This window comes from Eucalyptus grandis, chromosome 2 (genome assembly GCF_016545825.1).
Source record: "Eucalyptus grandis isolate ANBG69807.140 chromosome 2, ASM1654582v1, whole genome shotgun sequence".
In the NCBI taxonomy this organism is placed as follows: Eukaryota; Viridiplantae; Streptophyta; class Magnoliopsida; order Myrtales; family Myrtaceae; genus Eucalyptus; species Eucalyptus grandis.
The window spans coordinates 48935546-48957163 of NC_052613.1; the positions used below are offsets into that span (position 1 = coordinate 48935546).

At 40.9% G+C, this 21618-nt stretch overlaps 3 protein-coding genes across 3 annotated transcripts; 1 reads left to right on the forward strand and 2 right to left on the reverse strand.

Moving 5' to 3' along the window:
* The first annotated feature begins 1789 nt into the window (after positions 1-1789).
* Positions 1790-9303, forward strand: LOC104433321 (putative phospholipid-transporting ATPase 9). Its single transcript, XM_010046010.3, has 11 exons — positions 1790-3166; positions 3770-5124; positions 5547-5657; positions 5751-6027; positions 6109-6197; positions 6298-6406; positions 6681-6890; positions 7026-7151; positions 7273-7371; positions 7496-7687; positions 8329-9303. Exons 1-11 carry the CDS (start codon positions 2774-2776, stop codon positions 8956-8958), a joined length of 3591 nt encoding a protein of 1196 aa, XP_010044312.1. The 5' UTR covers positions 1790-2773; the 3' UTR covers positions 8959-9303.
* Positions 9304-9448: 145 nt separating this feature from the next.
* LOC104433322 lies at positions 9449-11093 on the reverse strand. The gene has a single exon (XM_010046011.3). It carries the CDS (start codon positions 10888-10890, stop codon positions 10390-10392), a length of 501 nt encoding a protein of 166 aa, XP_010044313.2. The 5' UTR covers positions 10891-11093; the 3' UTR covers positions 9449-10389.
* Positions 11094-12248: 1155 nt separating this feature from the next.
* LOC104435574 (proline-rich receptor-like protein kinase PERK9) lies at positions 12249-18499 on the reverse strand. Its single transcript, XM_039307616.1, has 9 exons — positions 17571-18499; positions 16573-17502; positions 15678-16085; positions 15481-15567; positions 14921-14991; positions 14759-14835; positions 14468-14615; positions 13163-13324; positions 12249-13085 (listed from the first exon to the last, which is right to left on the reverse strand). Exons 1-9 carry the CDS (start codon positions 17722-17724, stop codon positions 12906-12908), a joined length of 2217 nt encoding a protein of 738 aa, XP_039163550.1. The 5' UTR covers positions 17725-18499; the 3' UTR covers positions 12249-12905.
* Positions 18500-21618: the final 3119 nt, after the last annotated feature.

The window sequence follows — 21618 nt, forward strand, 5'->3', positions numbered from 1 at the left end:
ACCAATTCAAATTGAAATCGTCCTTCAAAAGGGTGTTCACTTTTCTCGAAAAGATGGTCACTTGAAATTGATTTGTTCAAGAGTCAAGATGGTGTCCCGCGTGAATCATCTTTGGAAAGTAATCATTCCTCCATCCACATTGAATTGCTACCGCATAAACCCGCTAGTTGTGACAAATGTAACAATGATACTATAAGGACCGAAGTTTCATTAAAGGGATATATAATATCGATTCTTTCATAAATCACGTTAACATAGTATATATCACTAGGAATATACGAGTCACAATAAAATCACACTGCGACTTTAGAGAATATGAATGATTGGAGATCTGAATTCGAAAAATCCAGCGCTAGAGATGACACCCTTTGCCGCTCAACTAATCCAATTTGGGAATTTTCTCTTCGTTGTCTATCTTGATAACATAAGCTTGCCTGCAATCCCCCTGTTCTAGCACCTTCCTGGATATTTTATTTGCATGCGCGTCGCTTTCCCGGTTTTTTCCAATATTTTGGGCAAGTCTTTTCTTTCTAGAAGGCTTAAGTGATATATGATATGACATTACGCGGGAGGAAACAAGTAAAAGGACGATAAGACGGAAAAGCTCAGGCAGCAACCGGACCTTCCGCATTTACATCCATTCCCTTTGATTCCATCAAAATTCTTCTATCCGCCGGATACACCCTGCTAGAACACTCTTCAATTATGATTCGCCTCGAATTTAGTTGACTTCCACGCAATTCACCTCAAATTTATTTAATCTTTTGACAAGAAACCTCCTTTCGTTTGATGACAATTTATCACAAGATTTGTTGAAACTTGATGTAAAGTGATTATTTTCATGAGAAATTAAATATCCTGAGATTCGTATGGCCCAAAAAATGAATAAGGACGTAGGAAAAAAATCAGATTCACACCTAACGAGAAAAGAGGAAAATGATTAGTTTATCGAGATAAGAAGTGTCATTAGAAATAATTTAAGGAAAGAAAAATCGATAGGATCGGATATGCAAAAAAAGACGAATAAAAATTTCGACTATTCCAAAGCGTTGGTTGGCATTTGGGATTAGTTTTTTTTTGTTAGGGGGCCTTCATCTGGCCGGCTATCACGTTGCAACTTCCTCCACCTCCACGACAACGCATTGCTTTGATCGGTTCTCCTCTCTATAATCACTCACTCCCTTATTTGTCCTCGAACCCTTCATTATCGTATCCCCCAACCCACGCTAATCTCAACCACGAAAAACAATAATTAAGGGAGAGAATTTCGAAGAGGAAAGGACCCCAGAAACGAAAGAGGGGGGGATATACAGAGTGCAGCTCCCCTATCTTTCCTTTTTTTTTTTCTCTCGACAATGTCAATGTAATTCTAGTTAAATGAAATTTAAAGGGATTTTTACGGTGCGATATTACCCAAGGCTTCCTTTCAGTAAAGACCTTAGCAAGGAGACGACAGCCAAACTCGACTTGGCAGCTCCCCCACGGACAGCCTAGAACATGGGAAATTTTATTATGGGAAGCGAGGAAAAAAGGAATCTGGGTTTTTTTTGTCTCTTTCTTCTTCTCGGAGGAGACCAAAGGCCCGACGTCCCTGATGACGTCACGGGTCGTCGTCGGAGGGGGAGGAGGCCTTTCCCGCGATATTGAATAGTACGCGAATACCGCCTGTTGTATTTGTTGCTGTTTTTGTTTTTATTTTTCATTACATCATTTTCCAAGAACATCCTCTGCTTTTTCTTCTTCTTTTCTCCATGTTCTAATGGTAAATCTCCCACCTTTTTATGACTTTTCTTTGTCTGTCGAGGAAATGGGTTTGTATGGGATATCGAGTTTCTTCCTTTTGACCTTTTTCGGCGGGAGGTGACGGGAATTCGAGCTTCCGAGCTCGTTCCCGTTGCTGATGCATTTGCCCAGAAGGGGAAATAGGAGAGAGAGAGAGAGAGAGAAGGGAGAAAAATATAAGGAGTTGGAAAGTCAAATTTGTAGAGCCAAGCCAAGTCTACGTTCAACGCCTTACGTTTGCGCTTATGTGTTTGAGAGAGAGGGAGAGAGGGAGAGGGAGAGGGGGGGAGTTAAACAAGAGAATATTTATTCAAACCCATGTCCGTGGCAGCATTTTAATCTGCTCTCGAGAAGGTTGATGTGTCCTAGTTTAAAAGGCCTCCTCCTCCTCGTCCTCTCTCTCTCTCTCTCTCTCTCTCTCTCTGTGGTAGTTGTTACTGTTATATGCTGCAGCTTCTCTCCCTCCCTGTCCCTCTCTCTCCCCCTCTCTCATAGCTCTTGTTCTTGTTTTTTTATTTTTTTCCCAATTTGCTTGGGATCAGTATTTGTTCATCGGTTCATTCAGTTTCTGGGTACTTTTGAGCTTCTGGGTCGGAGTTCTTTTCTGGTGCTGTGTTTATCTGGAGCTAGATCTGTCTTCGGTTTCGAGCGTTTACTCTGGAATTTTTTATTTTTATTTTTTCGTGGAGGTGGTGACTTGATCTTGGTTGGAAGAAGCTGTTTTCAAGAAGAATCTTTATCCTGTTAATTGCGAAATTTTCTTTTTGAGGTCTTCAAGAACTCATTTCGAGTTCTGTTTCTAGTGAATTTCCTCTGGAATTTGGCGAAGGACTGTCGGACTGGGCTTTGTGCAGCCTGGAGAGCTGCATTATTTGCTGGGCAGGATCAGAATTTTCTTTTGGTTCTAGAGTTTCTCAAGTGTAGTATCAAGTTGGGATAGCGGTAGCTTCTCTAGCTGAAGGGAGGAGGTGGGAAGGAAAACAGAAATCGAATGGCTGGTGGAAGAAGAAGAAAGCTGCATTTTAGCAAGATCTACTCATTTAGATGTGGGAAGGCATCTTTCGAGGAAGACCATTCGCAAATTGGGGGACCAGGATTCTCTAGGGTAGTCCATTGCAATGAACCGGATTGTTTTGAGGCCAATATTCACAATTACACCGGCAACTATGTCAGGAGCACAAAGTATACACTTGCCACTTTCTTGCCCAAATCCTTGTTTGAGCAGTTCAGGAGGGTGGCCAACTTTTACTTCCTGGTCTCAGGAGTCCTTGCCTTCACATCCCTTGCGCCTTATTCGGCCAGTAGTGCCATCATTCCTCTTGTCCTTGTTGTTGGCGCCACCATGGTTAAGGAAGGTATAGAAGATTGGCGGCGGAAACAGCAGGTAGTACTATTTTCCTTACTCCCCTTAATTCTGTCCATCAAACTTATTGTTATCATACTTCTGAATTCTCTCTCTTGGTTAGTGTAATCGAGCGAATTTGGTTGGTTCTGGGTCACTCTGGAATTCCTGGAAAACCGATTAAAATGAACTTTGTTTTGGACTTGAAAATAACGAATTTTTGGAACCTTACTAAGTACACTTGTGTGGAAGTACATTCAGATGTGAAGTAGATTGATCTTCTGGGACCTTATGCTTGCAATTGGTTGTATCAAATAGCTTCCGCTCTTGCTTAACTAATAGTGCAGTTCATACTCTAAATCTCTATGCTGCTTTTCTCCTTTTTTTGAAATCAATCAGAAAATAGAAAAGGCCGTACATTTGTTTGTGTGATTGTGTAATTTTGAATGCATTAGGAATTAAATAGAAAATATTGTTACTTGCTGATGTAGATTTCCACTTCTGCAACATCTTTGTTTCATGCCTGTGATTTCATTAAACTTCCAAACCTCCAATCTATTCACATCACCAATACAGTCTGTATCAGTTCTTTTGGTTTTGGTTGTATCTGTGGGTATTTTGTTTAACCCTTCACATATCATCCAGGATACTGAGATTAACAATAGAAAAGTCAAAGTTCACCGGCAAAACGGAGTTTTTGACTACACTGAGTGGAAGAATCTGAGAGTAGGAGACATAGTGAAGGTAGAGAAGGATGAATTCTTTCCAGCCGATCTCCTCTTGCTATCATCTAGTTATGAAGACGCTATCTGCTATGTTGAGACCATGAACCTTGATGGTGAGACAAACTTGAAAGTAAAACAAGCATTGGAGGTAGTAACCTTACGTTTGCATGAGGACACAGACTTCCGGGACTTCCGAGCAACTGTGAAATGTGAAGACCCAAATGCAAATCTATATTCGTTCGTTGGAAGTATGGAATTTGAAGAGCAACAGTACCCCCTTTCTCCTCAACAGCTTCTTCTTAGGGATTCGAAGCTGCGAAACACGGATTTTATATACGGGGCAGTTATCTTCACAGGGCACGACACGAAGGTTATACAAAACTCCACTGAACCACCTTCAAAGAGAAGCAAAATCGAGAGAAAGATGGACAAAATCATCTACTTCTTGTTCTTCATTCTATTCTTGATGGCTTTTGTTGGGTCCATTTTCTTTGGCATATATACAAAAGAAGATCTGCAAAATGGGAAAATGAAGAGGTGGTATCTTAGGCCGGACAGTTCGACAATTTACTTTGACCCTAAGAAAGCGCCAGTTGCTGCCATCTATCATTTCCTGACTGCACTGATGTTGTACAGCTACTTCATTCCAATTTCACTGTATGTGTCCATAGAAATTGTCAAAGTTCTTCAGAGCATCTTCATCAACCAGGATATTCACATGTACTATGAAGAAGCTGATAAACCAGCGCATGCCCGTACATCGAATCTGAATGAGGAACTTGGGCAAGTTGATACAATACTTTCTGATAAGACGGGAACTCTGACTTGCAACTCGATGGAGTTTGTCAAGTGTTCAATAGCTGGGACGGCCTATGGACGTGGTGTCACTGAGGTTGAGAGGGCTATTGGTAGGAGGAAGGGTTTTCCAGTGGCTCATGGGAAAGAGAATGGTGATGACCAATTTGAGCACTCAGCTGATCCAAAGCCATTGATTAAGGGATTCAACTTTAGTGATGAGCGAATTATGAATGCAAATTGGGTGAAGGAGCCTCATGCAGATGTTATTCATAAGTTCTTTTGTGTGCTGGCACTTTGTCATACTGCTATACCCGAAGTGGATGAAGAGACAGGAAAGGTATCTTACGAAGCTGAATCGCCTGATGAAGCAGCTTTTGTCATTGCCGCCAGAGAAATTGGTTTTGAGTTTTACAAGAGAACACAAATGAGTATTTCATTGCGTGAGCTGGATGTGGTAACTGGGCAGAAAGTTGAAAGGTCAGTGTCTTTTGCTTCATCACTAATTAAATATAAACCATGCTGCAGTCTACTGGTCATCACCAAGATTCTTGTGATCTTAGTGGTCTATACCCCTGAAGTATAAAATAGGAAACGAACTCAGATGCTCTAAAGTAGTTGGATTTTTCATCCCATCAAAGCTTGTAATTCAGAGGAATCGTGATAGATGGTTGAGCATTAGTGATGGTTCTTTTTTTCGCCCCTGGTAGGAGCACCTCTTTTCCTTGTCATTTTGTATGCTTGATTTTGAAGTCTACCCTTGCTGGTAAATATACAGATTTGATACCTCTACAGTTACTTTAATAAACCCACCTCTCCATGGATCAATCATATGATAATTGTTGGCAGGCTTTGCTTTTACCACTTAGTTATTTTCTTGACAGTATTAATTTCATCTGCAGGGTGTGCCAGCTTTTGAATGTTCTAGAATTCAACAGCTCAAGGAAGCGGATGTCAGTGATTGTGAGAAATGAGGATGGAAAGCTACTATTATTGTGTAAAGGGGCCGACAGGTTTGTTTTCAACTGCTTAATTCAAGGCTTTGTCCGATTCCTCATTCATGCACTTTACTGATGTCAGAATTTGCACTCTAAAATTCTATGCAGTGTCATGTTTGAAAGGCTATCAAAGAGTGGTCTGGACTTTGAAGAGAACACCAGGGATCATGTGAATGAGTATGCTGACACAGGCTTGAGGACATTAATACTTGCCTATCGCGAACTTGGAGAAGATGAGTACAGGGAGTTCAATGAGAAATTTAATGAGGCCAAGAATTTGGTTAGTGTAGAGCGTGACTCATTAATTGAAGAAGTGATGGAGACAGTTGAGAAGGATCTGATTCTCCTTGGCGCCACTGCTGTTGAGGACAAGCTGCAGAATGGGGTAAGACAAGAAATATCAAAATTAATGAGTTAGTCGGCCATCAAAGAAGTGAAAATGAATTTCCAGTGTCTTTGCTGGTAGGTTCCTGACTGCATCGACAAACTTGCTCAAGCTGGGATCAAAATATGGGTTTTGACGGGAGATAAGATGGAGACAGCCATCAATATTGGGTATAGTTTGCACATATTATCTTTAGGTCGATATCATTTGCAAAGTCCAACCTTGCTACAATGCTCTGTCCTTCTAATCTCTGAATACAATATATTGCAGGTTTGCTTGTAGCTTATTAAGACAAGGAATGAAGCAAATCATAATCACTCTGGAGAACCCTAAGATTCAAGCATTAGAAAAGGCAGGAGAGAAGACTGCACTAAGAAAGGTGCGCCAGAACATGGAGAGAGAGAGGGATAGAGGAGGGGAAAAGAGAAAAGGGGGGGGTTCGCAAGTCTAGAAAAGATATTCTTTTCCTAACATGTGCAACTCTTTGAAAACATTTAAGCCTTTCATTTACTGCATCAAGAAACACATTAGTATAGGGGATATGGACTTCTTTCATCTGTTTGCCACCTTCCTCTAAGTTAGTTTTTCCAACGCTGAAGTGGAAGTGAAATAAATTATATTTCTTACTGAACTATCACCAATTGATCCTTCAGGAATCGAAACAAAGTGTTCTTCAACGGATAAATGATGGGATGGCTCTGCTCAGACAATCAAGTGGAAGCTCTGAAGCATTTGCTTTGATCATTGATGGAAAATCACTTGCCTATGCTTTGGAGGATGATGTTAAGGATAAGTTTCTACAACTTGCAATCGGTTGTGCATCTGTTATATGCTGTCGTTCATCACCAAAGCAAAAGGCCCTGGTGAGTCCTTACGTTTAGTATGCATTTCTTACTTGGAGGGTTGCATCCCTTCGTAATTTTTTGCGCTTATGCCATTCCTGCAAACAATACGTAACCCAGTAAGTCACACATAACATTCAAAACTGGTAAATGCAGGTGACAAGATTGGTTAAAGCCGGAACTGGCAAAACGACATTAGCAATTGGTGATGGTGCAAACGATGTGGGAATGCTCCAAGAAGCAGATATTGGTGTTGGAATTAGTGGGGTTGAAGGAATGCAGGTAATCATCAGAATGTATAGAAATTATATTAATTTCTTTCCTTTTTCCAAGTTTACATCAGCTATCTTATCTTAATATTTCTTACGTATGTTATCTTTTCTCTGCTTCTCCAATAATCCAGGCAGTCATGTCCAGTGATATTGCCATTGCTCAGTTCCGTTACTTAGAGCGCTTGCTTCTTGTGCATGGACATTGGTGTTATAGGAGGATCTCAACAATGGTAATGCTCTTCTAAATCTAGAAACAGACATCAGTATGTCTACATTATGACCGATAAAATTATTGGAAACAATCCAATAAAGCCCTTTAATTTGTCCAATGATGATGCTGTCTTTCTGCTGCAGATATGCTACTTTTTCTACAAGAACATTGCGTTCGGCTTCTCTCTCTTCTTGTATGAAGCACATACCTCTTTCTCTGCGCAACCTGCCTACAACGATTGGTTTATGTCGCTTTTCAATGTCTTCTTCACATCACTCCCTGTAATTGCACTGGGAGTTTTTGATCAGGATGTATCAGCACGGTTTTGTCTCAAGGTATGTTCAAATCACAGGGAAAAGCAATGTAAACGCTTACCAATTTCTTGTGGCAAACACGTTAGATGAATATCACACGACTCTTGATAGTGACCTTATAAATTTAGTCCCCTTCTTTGGTGAAAGTTCTTTCCTCTTGCATTCTAATTCATCTCAGAGTTGGATAATTTTGGAAAATGCCTAAGGCTTTCTGCTGGAAACTCAAAACAAGATCAACTTAAGCCTTTGTACTGATCAGGAGCATCAAAATCTTTTAGGAAAGTGAGAGAACAAAGATAGTTATCTTGTTAACGAGTGAAGATAAGCAGAACGTGATGAAAATTTGCTATTTCCAATGCACTACTCTTTTGTTATGTGTAATCACTGCTTTACAAATCAAATATTCCTAATGGAATATGCTTAACTGGCACCCCGCGGGAAAGGACCTTTATGTTTCTTACAATACTTCCCCATGTAGTGGGAGGAAGTGGACCAAGTCTGATCATGGGGCATGACTTCTAGAGTCTCTGGATGAATCTTGCGGCGTAGAAATTAAATTCCACAACTGCAGCTCTCTATTTAATGGTTAACATATTTAGCCTGTCTGTTTGAAGATCATGATTTCGAATATGACTTTTCTCGCATTCATTTTGTTGTATCAGTTTCCTATACTGTACCAAGAAGGAGTTCAAAATATGCTCTTCAGCTGGCGTCGAATCCTTGGCTGGATGTTCAACGGGTTCATTAGTGCCATCATTGTCTTCTTCTTGTGCACAAATGCCCTGGAGCCCCAGGCATTTATCAATGATGGGAAAATTGTGGGGTTCGAAATCTTAGGAGCTACAATGTACACATGTATAGTGTGGGTTGTGAATTTGCAGATGGCGCTCGCCATCAGCTACTTCACTCTAATACAGCATGTCTTCATCTGGGGATCCGTTGCCATCTGGTATCTCTTCCTTTTGGCGTATGGAGCCTTACCACCTAAGCTATCAACCAATGCTTACCAAGTCTTCGTTGAAGCGCTTGCCCCTGCACCTTCCTTTTGGCTGGTCACAATCTTTGTGATGATCTCCGCCCTGATCCCTTACTTTTCGTTCTCAGCAATTCAGATGCGGTTCTTTCCCATGTACCATGGAATGATACAGTGGATAAGGCACGAAGGTCGAACAGATGATATAGAGTACTGCAACGTGGTGCGGCAGAGATCATTGCGGCCGACAACAGTTGGTCACACTGCACGTCTAGCCGCAAAATCTAGTCGTGTGCAAGATGGAAATCATAGCAGATGACTAGCCACCGTTACATCTTGGGTAGCTAAAGATTAGGATTTGGCAGACTGATGACCGGGAGTTCAAATACAAAACTCGCCCACTGTAGATGAGTTTCACAGGAAATATATGTTGATTAAATTGGCCTCCTTCAAAGCAGACCTTTGCCCTCGATATCACAATAAAGATGTATAGAAACACGGTTTGGTTGTACATTGTGAAATAGGCTGTACATTGTGAATTTTTTGGGGTGCAGCCTCCTGTATCATCGCCAAAATGTATGTAGCACCAGAGAGTATTCATTGTAGGTGTGAATAGTGTACAGAACATCTTATATGATTATCCAGAGGTAGTCTTTCATTTCTCCTTGGATGCTGCACTTGAAATTTCACATTGAGCTATTGAACTCCTGAAAGCGCTTTTGTGGACTGTAACATCATTACATGCGTTCATTGATTAGTTCTCCGTTTGAGTGAAGTTGAAGCAGAAAATTATGTGTAAGCGAGTGGACTGCAGAACTGCTCATAATATATATAGGAAAAAGGTAAATCATTGCAAGAAATAAAGCAAGGAGCATTATGGTTGGCAAACTTCCATGAGGTGTTGCTCCATTACTCATGGCAGTGCTGATGAACAGATCTGGAAATTAATTTAGGTTTCATTTGAATTTGCCGAAATGAAAAGGTTGTTGAGCATTTAATATCTTGCAGCATCATATCCGGTTGACCCATTAAAAGTCTTATGAGAATACTCTCTGAGGAATCAAAGCTTGGATTTGGTTTCAGAGAATATGCTTCAAATGATTGTCACTTGTGTTGACTTTTCGATGATCGTATCCATTCTTGATTGCAATACCTCAGTAACTTAATAAGCTGCCAGTGCTAAAACATCTGTCAACTGAGCTGTACAGAGTCGATGCAGAGGAAGTCAAAATCAGAATGGTCCAGGAACAGCCCTCATCGTGTATTGTTTTCCTGCTGAGCTTTCAAAAATCCATTATTCACGAACTCATAAGATATACTGTTTGACAGAGTGTGCACAAGCGATTCCTTAAGGAAGTAAACAGAATCATCTTGTTGGTGAATTAACTACTCTACTTCCGTTGTGCACTCATGATGTTTCATTTTTCTAAACTCGTGACCAACTTCTCTGGTCTCACGGACCTTGTTTGATGCGCTTAAGGAAGGAAATCTGAAAAATAAAACGAAGTGACTGAAGAAATAAGGAAAGTAGTATAGGAATGCTTTTTGTTATAAGTGGTTGTCCTAGCCTCTTGCATTGCTTTGATTTATTCTGAAGGAAAAAGGAAGACATCATCCTGACTAGCACATTGTGCCACCTTGCAAGGGAGGTGAATGCAATAGAAGATATCAGAAGCTTTGGCTGTCTTCTCAATGGAAAGAAGGTCGGAGATGTCGAAAAGAATTCATTGATTTGTGGCTCGTTGGCAAATCACGCATAAAGAATGGATTTACTTCCTCTGATATTTGTAGCTGCAGAACCAACAATTTCGATTAGATGAAGCTGAACAACGCTGGAATCAAATCCCTGATGATCACATACACATCCTGAGAAGCTCCCTCCAGATTCCCTGCCCCAAAAGCTCCCAAATCCAAACACACCCTTCTGAGACATCTCTTGCAATGCCTTCTCAACCTCCTCCATGCACCGCCCGCCTCTTTCCGACACGTCTATGAAAAACCCATCTTCCCCATCTCTCATAGAACACCCGGGCCCTTCCACGAGCTGACCTTCACTTAAATAACTCGTCTTTTCGAGGCTTTTCCTTCTTCTCCTGGAATGCCGAAACCTTTTCTTGGCGAATCGCTTTGTCTTTTGGAATAGCCGGCATGGAATTTTTAACAAGATGAAGACGGCAATCTGGAGGATCAGGCATTGGCAACAACACGACACAACGATGCAATCCGCAGCGAGCGCGTTCCAGTCTTCCATGACTCAAGGATGCGGTTTCGAGGCAAATGATTCGTGGAAGACATTATCTTAGGTTTAAGATACAAGGTTCTTTGTCTCTCTGGCGAGGTTATTGAGAAGGGTAAAGCAAACAAGCAGATATCATGTGGCTAAAGCTATTAAAGGTGGCAATGAGTCATATGGCTTTAAATTGCTTGGCAAATCTTAGGATGCAATCATTGCTTTCAGTTTTGCGTATCAAGGAATGAGAGGAATACTAAATTTCAAGGAAGCAACGTCTTTTTTGTTCCCTGTCAAGATCTAGTAATCTTGGAGTCTACTCTTCAGTTTCAGCTGCTACGGGATGATTCTTGGGTTGCCAGGTCTTTGCTTTGGTGTGATTCTCACGTCCTTTGTTTAAGGAGAATATAGTTTCCAAACAGGGAATGATGTAGCTATTACAGCTTTCGACTTAAAGATCACTGTTCTCATGTCTTCCTTCCAGTATCAAGCAACCATCTGTCCCATAACATTAACTTGATTAAATCCTGTCCGACGAAGCAGGATCATTAAGCGCTGTTCTTGTCTCTACTAACGAAAATATGAACATAATAGTATATTAAGCTTTTGTTAATACTTGATCTAATGGGTTCACAGCTGGTCAATGACTGGATTCTTGCAATTCAAGTTATTGACTGAGATACAGGCTTTGTCATGATTTCGATTACGCTAATCACACCAAAACTTTAAACACACGCAGATTTATAGGAACAGACGTAACAACTTGCGGGACTCATTGTAGCAACTAGAAGGAGCACCTCCTCATCCATGTCATTGTATTTGGCTTATCAATAGATGAATACGGATATGTCGTTTACAATCTCTTATTCTGTACAATAATAATCATACAGAAGAACATCAACCCGGAAAAAAACTTATGGCGACAAATTCCTTATAATACTAGCAAGGCATGTATTAAACGCATCTTTACCGAAGCGTCCATTGATAAGATCCCATGTACGTGAGTAAAAAAATTGAAATCACAAGAGAGATTTCCTAAATAAAAAACATACATCTCAAAGAAAAAACTAGAAGTCTTAAGATTTTGCACCATCAGTTCCATCAACCACCCAGGCAAAATTTCCTGCATATTAACCAAATGCCACTTTCATGTATACACTGGCACATGGAGCACCCCTCGTTTGCCCTTTTCTCCAGTGGACTCGGTTCTCATTCATTGTTTTAGCTAAACCAAGAAATCTCCTCAGAAACGTTCAGTTCAGAAATAGGTGCAACAATTCCGTGCCCTTAACTGGTTTTATGGACTTTCGAAGTACATTGATACAAAAGCGCAACCTCCTCCAGATCTCCAGATTATACCCATCATATAAACAGTAATGTTACAAATGCAAAACTATCGAGACTGATATTTAAAAGCTTATGCAATCATACATCATTCCTTGCAAACATGATCTCATAAGTTTTCGCATACAAGTCTTCAGACTCTTGTATATCAAACATTACTCATGCCAAAAAGAAGAAGAAGAAGAAGAAGAAGAAGAAGAAGAAGAAGTCTTCTTCTTGCAGATACAGTAATGTTATGGGATCTTCTACAAAATTCCCTTTTATACGGAGTCACAAGCTTGATTCTATTGATGCAGATGCCGTGACAGTTGGAGACTGTTCATTCACCGATGTGTAACATAATCTTCTCCCCCAATTTAAAGAAAGAGTGGGAAAAGGAACCCATTAAGATATTACAGAGATTAATTACACGAGTTTGAATTTGAATAAAATGAACAAAATTGAACCAATGAGATTTCACACCACCCTAAACCTCGGTGGCGATAGAAGATATGCAATAATACTGGCTACCCTAAAAAAAAATTGCGGTAAGGCAGTGCACAACTCGACTTTATGAAGAATCCTACTTACAGGCCCAAGAGAGTGAGTTTTGCCCTTTTCCAGCAGACAAGCCCTTGAGAGCCACAGCTCAGACAAGACAAACTCTCTCGATGCAAAATGAATCCTCTTGCAATATTTACCAAAGCCATCCTTCAACTATTCGAGCTACACCGGCTAAAGAATTCTGTACTGTAATCTTGGCTGCCAAAAGCCATCCTCTGAAACAATCTGATTTCTGCAGATTGTTGAGCAGAATTAAACACCTCGCTCTCTCCTAGTCTCATTCCATTAGTTAAGTCAGAAGCAGCCAAACTATCAAATGCTCTCACAATCTGCAAGGTATGATTTGACTCAGGATATCTTCACTGACAACGGATAATTCCAACCAGAATGTATATTTAGAACTTACCTGTCCCATACGAGGTCTCTTGGCAGCTGAATGTCGCACACAAGCAGCTGCAGCTTCCATCATCCGGAACATTTCGGCTTCAACATAATTTCTTTCAAGCTTTGGATCTGCCAAACCCTCAAATTCTTCATTGTCAAGTGCATGGCTCAGCAAAGGTCGAGCCTGGAAGATGGTAGGATATATTGGTTAATGAAGCAAATGTTTCATTTTTTACTACTATTCCATCGCCATGCTTGTGCATTCTGGATTAATCATTCATTGAGATGGACCTGAAAAACACTCAACATTCTAGAATAGAGGAGATGGTGATCCCATCATTCATGACAGGGTCCAGTCTACCTAAGTTCAAAGACAACCAAGATACATTTTTAGACTCGCATATGCTGTGAAATTATTATAAAACCCTTGATACAATGAGGTGAGACTAAATAAAAACGGTCATTGCCAAATAGAAGTAATCTAATATCCATTACCTTCTATGGAAAACAATAACTTAAGGGAAAGTAGACCTGCTAGTAGTTCCTAAATTTTACCAGAAGTTAGTACTTAGCAATTTAACCATGCGTACATAATAATTATAGATTAGGCACTTTTCCTGAGAAAAAGGTAAAAATGCTCAAATGTCATCTGCATTCTCAATCTTGAGGTGATTAAACAGGGTTGCATTGTTTTAAACCTTTAACGTATATAAGAATCTGTCCTGACTTGGGCCATAAACATTATATTACCAATTACATCATGTGATATTTCCAAAGTTCGACAAATGCTCAGGTCAAATGATGGACCTGCACAACTGATGTTGCTATGATGGTCTGTAAATTTCCCAAAATCTATTTTTTTAATTGTTTTCTTCCACTATGGACAGCAATGTCAGAATTGCAGTATAATATAAGAGTAAAGACACATCCCAACTATCATATCATAACGATAGAAAAGCATCATAGCCAATTCTAATAGATAAATTTTAAAGGATGCAAATAAATGCACAGTTAGATTGATCTGGCTAGGACATTTGTCTTATAAAAACTCCCACTGTTAAGGATAGACCCCTGATACATAAATTCTGTCCAAGTACTTGAGTAATGAACTCCTTCATAATTCAGGGCTATGAATGGCCCAACTCAGAGGATAACGAGTATGAACAAAACTACTAACAGATTCAACACATTGCTTCACGGGCTCCATAAAGACAGATGACCAGCGTCTATATTTGCTGTGCTAGATCTAACAGCTTTATCCAAGTCAATTTAATATGGCGAATCACCATTAGAAAACAAAAAGAGAAAACAAGGATTTATAACTAACCCATTCAACTAAACTCTCATCTCCCAAGGGTTGTGATGCATCCACAGGCTTCCGTCCAGTTATTAGCTCCAGAAGCACAACTCCGTAAGAGAAAACATCAGATTTCTCGGTCAATTTGCCACTTGTTGCATATTCAGGAGCCATGTATCTGAAATGTCACCATGAAGAATTTATGTTAATGAGAACATGCGCCGTAAGTGCATGGGCCAAACATGTGACAACTGGTTCTTGTAAAAATCAGATGGATGTCCTCTCTAAGCATCATAACTGAAAATGGACAACACTACATACCCGAAAGTTCCCATGACACGTGTAGTGATATGTGTATCTGCATCAAGAGCTAATTTGGCAAGTCCAAAGTCTGATACCTGTTAAGCAAAGGACTAGGCATCAGTACAACCAAACTTTCAGAAGAACCAACTAAAGCCTATCCAATAGGGATATTAGGCACACCCGAGCTTCGAAGTTATTATCTAGGAGAATGTTTGATGACTTGATGTCTCTATGGATAATACGAGGATGGCCTGAGCAAGACATCAAAATTCAGAAAAAATTACACATTAGTGAATCATGAGACAGAGAACATTCCATGATAAAATATACCAAAAGACATGTACTACTGCAAAAGTAAATCAAGCAAATTCACTCCAAGAACAAAAGCCTCTTGGAATTAAATCATTATACATCCTTTCATCTCTCAAGTGAATAAAACTTTGGTCAAGAAAAATAAGTGTATCTGTCAAGCTTATTTTCGTACTTTGCTTTCGATTTTAATGGATATCAATAACATGAACCTGATCCACAAGGAACAGTTGATTCTTTTTTTTTTCCCCTCCTTTTTCCAAATAAGATTGCAACAAGAAGAAAGGGATTTTACTTGTAATTCTCAGATTAGCTCAAGCTAATGTGCATTAAGTTGCCATTGACATTCAGTACTTCGTTTAATCAATGCTATTAGTGATCTGTCCAACAACAGTTTCTATGGTGAAATTCGTTGGACAACTGATGCTTACAGTCTTCATGAAGGTAAGCCAATCCACGAGCAGCACCAGCAGCAATCTTAACACGTGTTGCCCATTCCAGCACTGGCCTACCTTCTACTACTTGTCAGAAGGGAAAAACTTCAAATCAGAAGGGGCAGAAGACAATCTGCAAAAAGATACTTTGGGCATTGAAGCATTGAGAACTTTGAGATGAGTAATTACCGTACCATGAAGATGAAAGTAGAGGGTATTATTAGGCACATAGTCATACACAAGCAACCTTCTGGTGTCAGCAATGCAGTACCCGACTAATGACACCAGATGGCGATGGTGTATGCGACTAATGATTTCAACTTCAGCTTTAAATTCTCGATCCCCTTGCCCACCACCAACTTTTAGCTGCTTTACAGCTATCTCTCTCCCATCTGGAAGGAATCCTTTATAGACAGCACCAAATCCACCTTCACCCAATAAATTTTGGGATGAAAAACCATTTGTAGCCTTGCCCAGCTCTTCATACGAAAACAATGGCCTGGAATTTCCAATTCCCCCCTGCTCCTTTGGCGTGTAAGCATCACTCCCTGAACTACTTCCAAGGAGGGGTGCAGAAGAATGTGTCTTGATAACAGATGAATCTGGACACAGTTCATATTGTAAAATCAGTAAAGTTAACACCCACCACATATAGATCCCCTCTTAATTCCACACATACTTAAGAACAAGGATTAAAAGAAGTGAATCTCTTATGCCTCTCTACACCAATTCTGAACGATGTTTGGTCTTTCTTCAGGATACAGTTACAGTTTTAATGAAATTGAAAATTCCAATGTGCTAAATTCCCTATTAGGTCAAGCGAGACATCTGATATCATTTGATATATTCATGTCACCTCACTTATATATCTGGCGGCGCATGAATGCTTTATACTTCTAATATTAACAACCCCAAAAGAGAAGTACGTGTACTAACCATCATGCGAATTTGTAGTGTGGGTTTTTGTAAGATTACTAATGCACCAAAACAGAGAGCACATTTTAAGAACGAGATTATAGCTCACCCTCACAAATGATACGCAAAAAAGTACAAAAGATTTTTCAGAGGGGGGTAGCATCTCTAGAGTACCTGTTCCAGTGGAAGAGGCCCCAGGTGACGGCACGATGTAGACTCCAGTAAGTCCAGTAACCTTTTTCCTTCGTTTTTTCATGCACCAGACAGCAAATCCAATAAGGCTAATGAGGATGAATACTGCCACAACAATAGCCACTGTGCCAGCTGTTCCTATTCCAGAACTGGAATTCCTGGTGTCATTGGAACTGGAAGCTGAATTAGGATTGTTGCTTGCAGTTGGACCAGTTGATGCAGGGGTTGAAGGGACAGGAGTGGAAGGTGGAGAGAGACCTGATGAAGAGGGTGGAGATGCTGAGATTGAAGGAGAATTTGAAGGCGGAGTTGGTAGAGAACTGGGCGTGGGGGAACTAACTCTAGCAGGTGTAGGTGATTTAGCTGTAGGAACCGATGCCGGAGGGGGAGGTGAACTTTTTGGTGGATTTGAGGTTGGTGATGGAGGTGAACTTTTGGGTGAGGGCGACACAGGTGCTGGGGGTGGAGGCGAACTTCGAGGTGGAGTTGATGGTGGTGACAGTGGCGGCGGCGGCGGCGGTGGGGAATTTTCAGGGGATTTGGATGATCGTGGTGGTGGTGGTGGTGAAGGTGGATTTCCAGGCGGTTTTGCAGAAGGCGGTGGAGGTGAACTAGGAGGTTTTGCAGTTGGGGGTGGAGGTGGACTAGGAGGTTTTGCAGTTGGTGGTGGAGGTGAACTAGGAGGATTTGCAGTTGGTGGTGGAGGTGGACTAGGAGAATTTGCAGCCGGTTGTGGTGGAGGTGACGGTGGAGGTGGGGAAGGCGATGGCGGCACTGGTGATGGAGGTGGAGGCAGAGGCGGAGGCGAGCTCGTAGGAGGAGCAGCAACAGGTGTCGAAGGGGTAACTGGTGGACTAGGTGACGGTGGGGAAGTTGCAGGAGGTGAAGATGGGGGCGGACTTGCTGGTGGATCTGATGGTGGTGAGGAAGGAGTTGAGGGGGTGGAACTTTGGAAGGTGGAGGTGGAGGTGAGTCACTACTAGGGGGCGGTGCCGACGGCGGCGGGGACGGCGTCGCTGGAGGAGTCTGAGGTGGGGGTGATGGAGGAGAGGAAGGCTGTGGAGGTGGAGAGATGGTAGTTGATGGTGGCACAGCGGAGGGGGATGCATCCGGAGATGGCGAAGTACTTGCCATCTCTGAGATCAACACAACCCAGACAACAGATCAATCAATCTCCAGTTTCGCAAATCATGTCAAATCTTGAGGATTCAACTAACATACTGGACACCTCCACATTTCCTTTTCCAGCGAGGAAGACTAAATTTTGAGGACAACCCAAGTGACTAAATCAGTTCTTGAGCCAAACCCAAGTCCTCAAATTTAAAACCACAAAACAGAATCGCTAGACTCTGCCACTCAGAGTCCCAGGAAGACCATCAGTATCAGCCAATGAAGAATAGAACACAGTTCGGGGAGCGATGGGGCTTATGAACCCGGATGAAACAAGGTGGCAAACGTTATAAGAGAACCCAGATCGGCTCCAAGAAAAAGAAAAGCAATGACAGATCACAGTCTCCAAAAGAAACAATGATTCATGAGCTCCAACCCATAGACTGAGCCCAGCAAAATCCTAACTTTTTTCGCATTCGATTCGGGACTTGAAAAGTGAAAAAAACTACAGCCCGAATCTCCAGTACAGAAATGTGGCAACACCGACACTTTAACGAGCGAGCGCAGGCGAACCCGAGAAATGCTTCAGAATCACAAGAGCCGAACCTTTTGCGCTCCAAGCGAATCTCTTATTACTGGTTCAGCCGTTTGAAGTCATCACACTTTAGTTTCGAATTAGACGATGATGAATGAGTCCTGGAAGCTTCCGTGTGCCCCTCTCCTCTCCCTCTCTCACTGAGAGAGAAAGAGAGAGAGCAACCGCAATGGAGGCACACGGTATGTGGGGTCCGCGATCCAAAAACCGAGGTTGATGGGGACGTCAAGAGAGAATTACTTTTTTGAGAGATTGTCCGAACTCAAACGAGGACAACAGGGAAGGTCCACAATATAATTATCGAGTCATCATGAGAATAATTCAAGGTTCACGGTCAGCCCCGGCCTTCCGTATAAGGTTGCTTCATTGCAACGTCAAATCAGATCACTATTATTTTATCATTCCCTAATGAGGTGCTCTGCTGAGTAACGGCATGTCCTCCTCATTGCCAAGCCTAGATTTATGCAAAATCACAATTTTATTTTCTTAAAGGTGGTGTCTTTTCAAGGTAGTCTTTAAGATCCAGTTCATAGGCAAGTTGTTGACGTCTTTGGATTTGGGATAGTATTCAGTATTTAGGATAGTTAATAGAGATGCAAAAGGACAAATAAGGTCGATTGAGGATCGATAAGTTGGTGATTCGATTTTTTAATCGAGATCGTTTCAAGTTATGACTTCTCTTACATGAATTGAGTCTCGATTTGAATTGAACTATTGTTAGAGCATCTCGAGTTTCACTTTTTTGAATGCAAGTTACCAGTTGAATAAGTTTGTCAACAAGTCTACTTGGGTTTTAAATATTTGGTGTTAGCTCTCCTTTTTATTTTCCAATTCATTCAGATCATAATTGAATATATTAATGTACATTATTATATTGAGTTTGACTTATTTTGAGTTCATTGTAATCGAGTCGGGCTGATATCAAACTCTATATTTAGGGTTTGACTCATTCTTCGTCCAACTGAAATGCAAAACAAAAGAAAATTCCAATGTTCGATGATTTTCAAATTATCATAACAATCGTGAATTATGGGTGATAGGTTTATCACACAACAAACCTCTTTTATGCTAATCCCAAACCAAGATTTTAAGCTAAATTTTTTTTAAAGAAAAATATAATAACCCGAAAAGTACCTGGTGCCTTTTTGTATCCAATATGTTGAGGGAATTTTTTCACATGTTACTCCAGATCGTCCACAAGCAAAAATTATTAATCTTCAAATTCGAAACCAAAAATAGTACGATCTCCATTACAACATCAAAAAGCCAGCAGTTTATGTAAATTGGTCAATAAAATCATCAAACTTATTTATATCCTTAATAATAATATCTCTAAGTTGACGGTGTATGCGTGTGTCAATAAAGCTCATTTATCAATCCAACTGATATCACACGGCCCGTTATAATATAAATTATATATGTACTAAATTTATCAATCTAACCTACCGCACTATTCAAATGTTTTATTTTGTCTTTGCGCAGCATTTGATGCCCACAAATAAAATAAGAGATCACATTTCTATGGTTGCAAGCATTTGGACTTTTCCCTATCGGAGCCCGCATTTGACCAGGAATAATTAAGTGGGGGCAGATACAGCTTGCTCTGCATGGATTTCTTGTGCTGATCATACGGGTATTCTTTAATCTAGAAAAAAATAAACACAACCCACATATTTATTTATAGAAATAAAAAAAAGACCCAATTTGTCCTGTTCCATGACAAAGGACCGGGTCGGTGCATTCTCGACGGTGCATGGAACTTATAGATTAAAAAGCAAAAATTAGATGACACAGAATATAAGAATAAACAGCATATCATATGGGGTTCCCCACCCCAATCTTTTTTCATCTTAATTAAACATGAGATTCGCTGTGGTATGGTGTATGCACACACGAGTGACTAAATTATATGCAGAACGGGTCCCAAATGAAACTGTCGATCTATGAATAGGTCTCGCATTAAACCATGTAGTTAAGGTAACTTTTTACTATGTCAAGGCGAGAGCGGGAGCGTTCAAATCTGGTGGGTCTCCCCCGGTTCTTAGGACAATGGACCAGAAAACGACAGGAGTTTCGGGAGTGGTGGGTCACGATGTGTCCCGCTAGATTCACAAATCTTTTGTTGGGACGATCTTTGCGACCCGTGAAGTTCCCGTTAACATGCTGCCCCACGTTGGGACACCGTGATGGCTTTATGACGTTTCAACGATGCAATCATATGGCCATGGCCACCGTGAACTTATATGTACACGGTCGTGAGCTTTTCGTTCACTGCACCACACCATTCCAGCCCTCATGTGGGACTTTTTCTCTCCCTTTTCCCCTTTTTTAATCTTCCTCCTCCTATTTTGTTGACTTTCTTTTGCTCTTTTGTCCTGCCCTTTCTCTTTTCCGCACTTCTCTTGCTCTTTAGGGAAAAAACAAAAGATCTTTTTTACTGTAGCGGTGAACTGTAAAATTTGGAGTATGTGAACTGAGAAGGATGACATGGAATGCGGACATATTGTCGACTTTTAACAAAGGAAAAGTGTCGGTGGGCATGCTAGACAAGAGGGAGAGAGAGACCGTAGATTTGGGCGCACGCGTCTCTACGATTTTCACCAACACTACCATGCGTAGAGACAACCTTTCATCGGCACATGTACCATCATCATTCGGGCTTTTCTTGGTTGGTAGCCATATAGACCAAACGACAGGTCCATATCTCCAGCTACGTAGTCTGGGAAATTCTTGCCCAGATTCGGACTGCGGCCAGGTCTGAAATAGTGAATGGTGGCGTGGAACAAGTTTGGTTTTCCTACCTGGGCTAAGAAGGGGGAAGGTGCATCTAGAACATTTGGTGCTACGCTGTTTTCCCCGTCTGAAAACGCATGCGATTTGACAGAGTGAGAGGCCCTACTCCAGATCAGAATGGTCCGCTTCGCAACAACACCGATCACCACCCGTGTGCTCAACTTTTCAAGAATGTGAATGCAAAAACCCTTCACAGATAAACTGGAAAATCACCCAAAAAAAAATCCTAAATCAATTGCACTTATACTAATTCAATCGTAAACATTTTCACATTTTGTTAATTAAGTCAATCTAGCCAATTTGAATCGAAAATCGCTAATGTGGACACACCAACCATAATGCGTGACATGACCAATGTTAACGTAAATAATTTTTTAATTTTTTAAAATATTTTTTCGAATTCTTTCATTGATTTTTCTTGTTTTTTCTTTTATTTTTTCTTTTTCTTTTTTTATTATGGCTGACAATTGTCGTCAAGCCATTGCCAATCCTTGGGTGAGGACAATGAAGCCCTTGCCAAGCGCTAGCGA

Excerpts from the sequence above, each read along its gene's own strand:
- LOC104433321 (XM_010046010.3), top strand. The coding sequence starts at position 2,774 with ATGGCTGGTGGAAGAAGAAGAAAGCTGCATTTTAGCAAGATCTACTCA. Across the intron at positions 6,028-6,108 it reads AGGACAAGCTGCAGAATGGG|GTTCCTGACTGCATCGACAA; the intron begins GTAAGACAAGAA and ends CTTTGCTGGTAG. Across the intron at positions 7,372-7,495 it reads ATAGGAGGATCTCAACAATG|ATATGCTACTTTTTCTACAA; the intron begins GTAATGCTCTTC and ends TTTCTGCTGCAG.
- LOC104433322 (XM_010046011.3), bottom strand. The coding sequence starts at position 10,890 with ATGGAAGACTGGAACGCGCTCGCTGCGGATTGCATCGTTGTGTCGTGT.
- LOC104435574 (XM_039307616.1), bottom strand. The coding sequence starts at position 17,724 with ATGGCAAGTACTTCGCCATCTCCGGATGCATCCCCCTCCGCTGTGCCA. Across the intron at positions 15,568-15,677 it reads CCTCTACTTTCATCTTCATG|TAGAAGGTAGGCCAGTGCTG; the intron begins GTACGGTAATTA and ends TCTGACAAGTAG. Across the intron at positions 13,086-13,162 it reads AGAGACCTCGTATGGGACAG|ATTGTGAGAGCATTTGATAG; the intron begins GTAAGTTCTAAA and ends CATACCTTGCAG.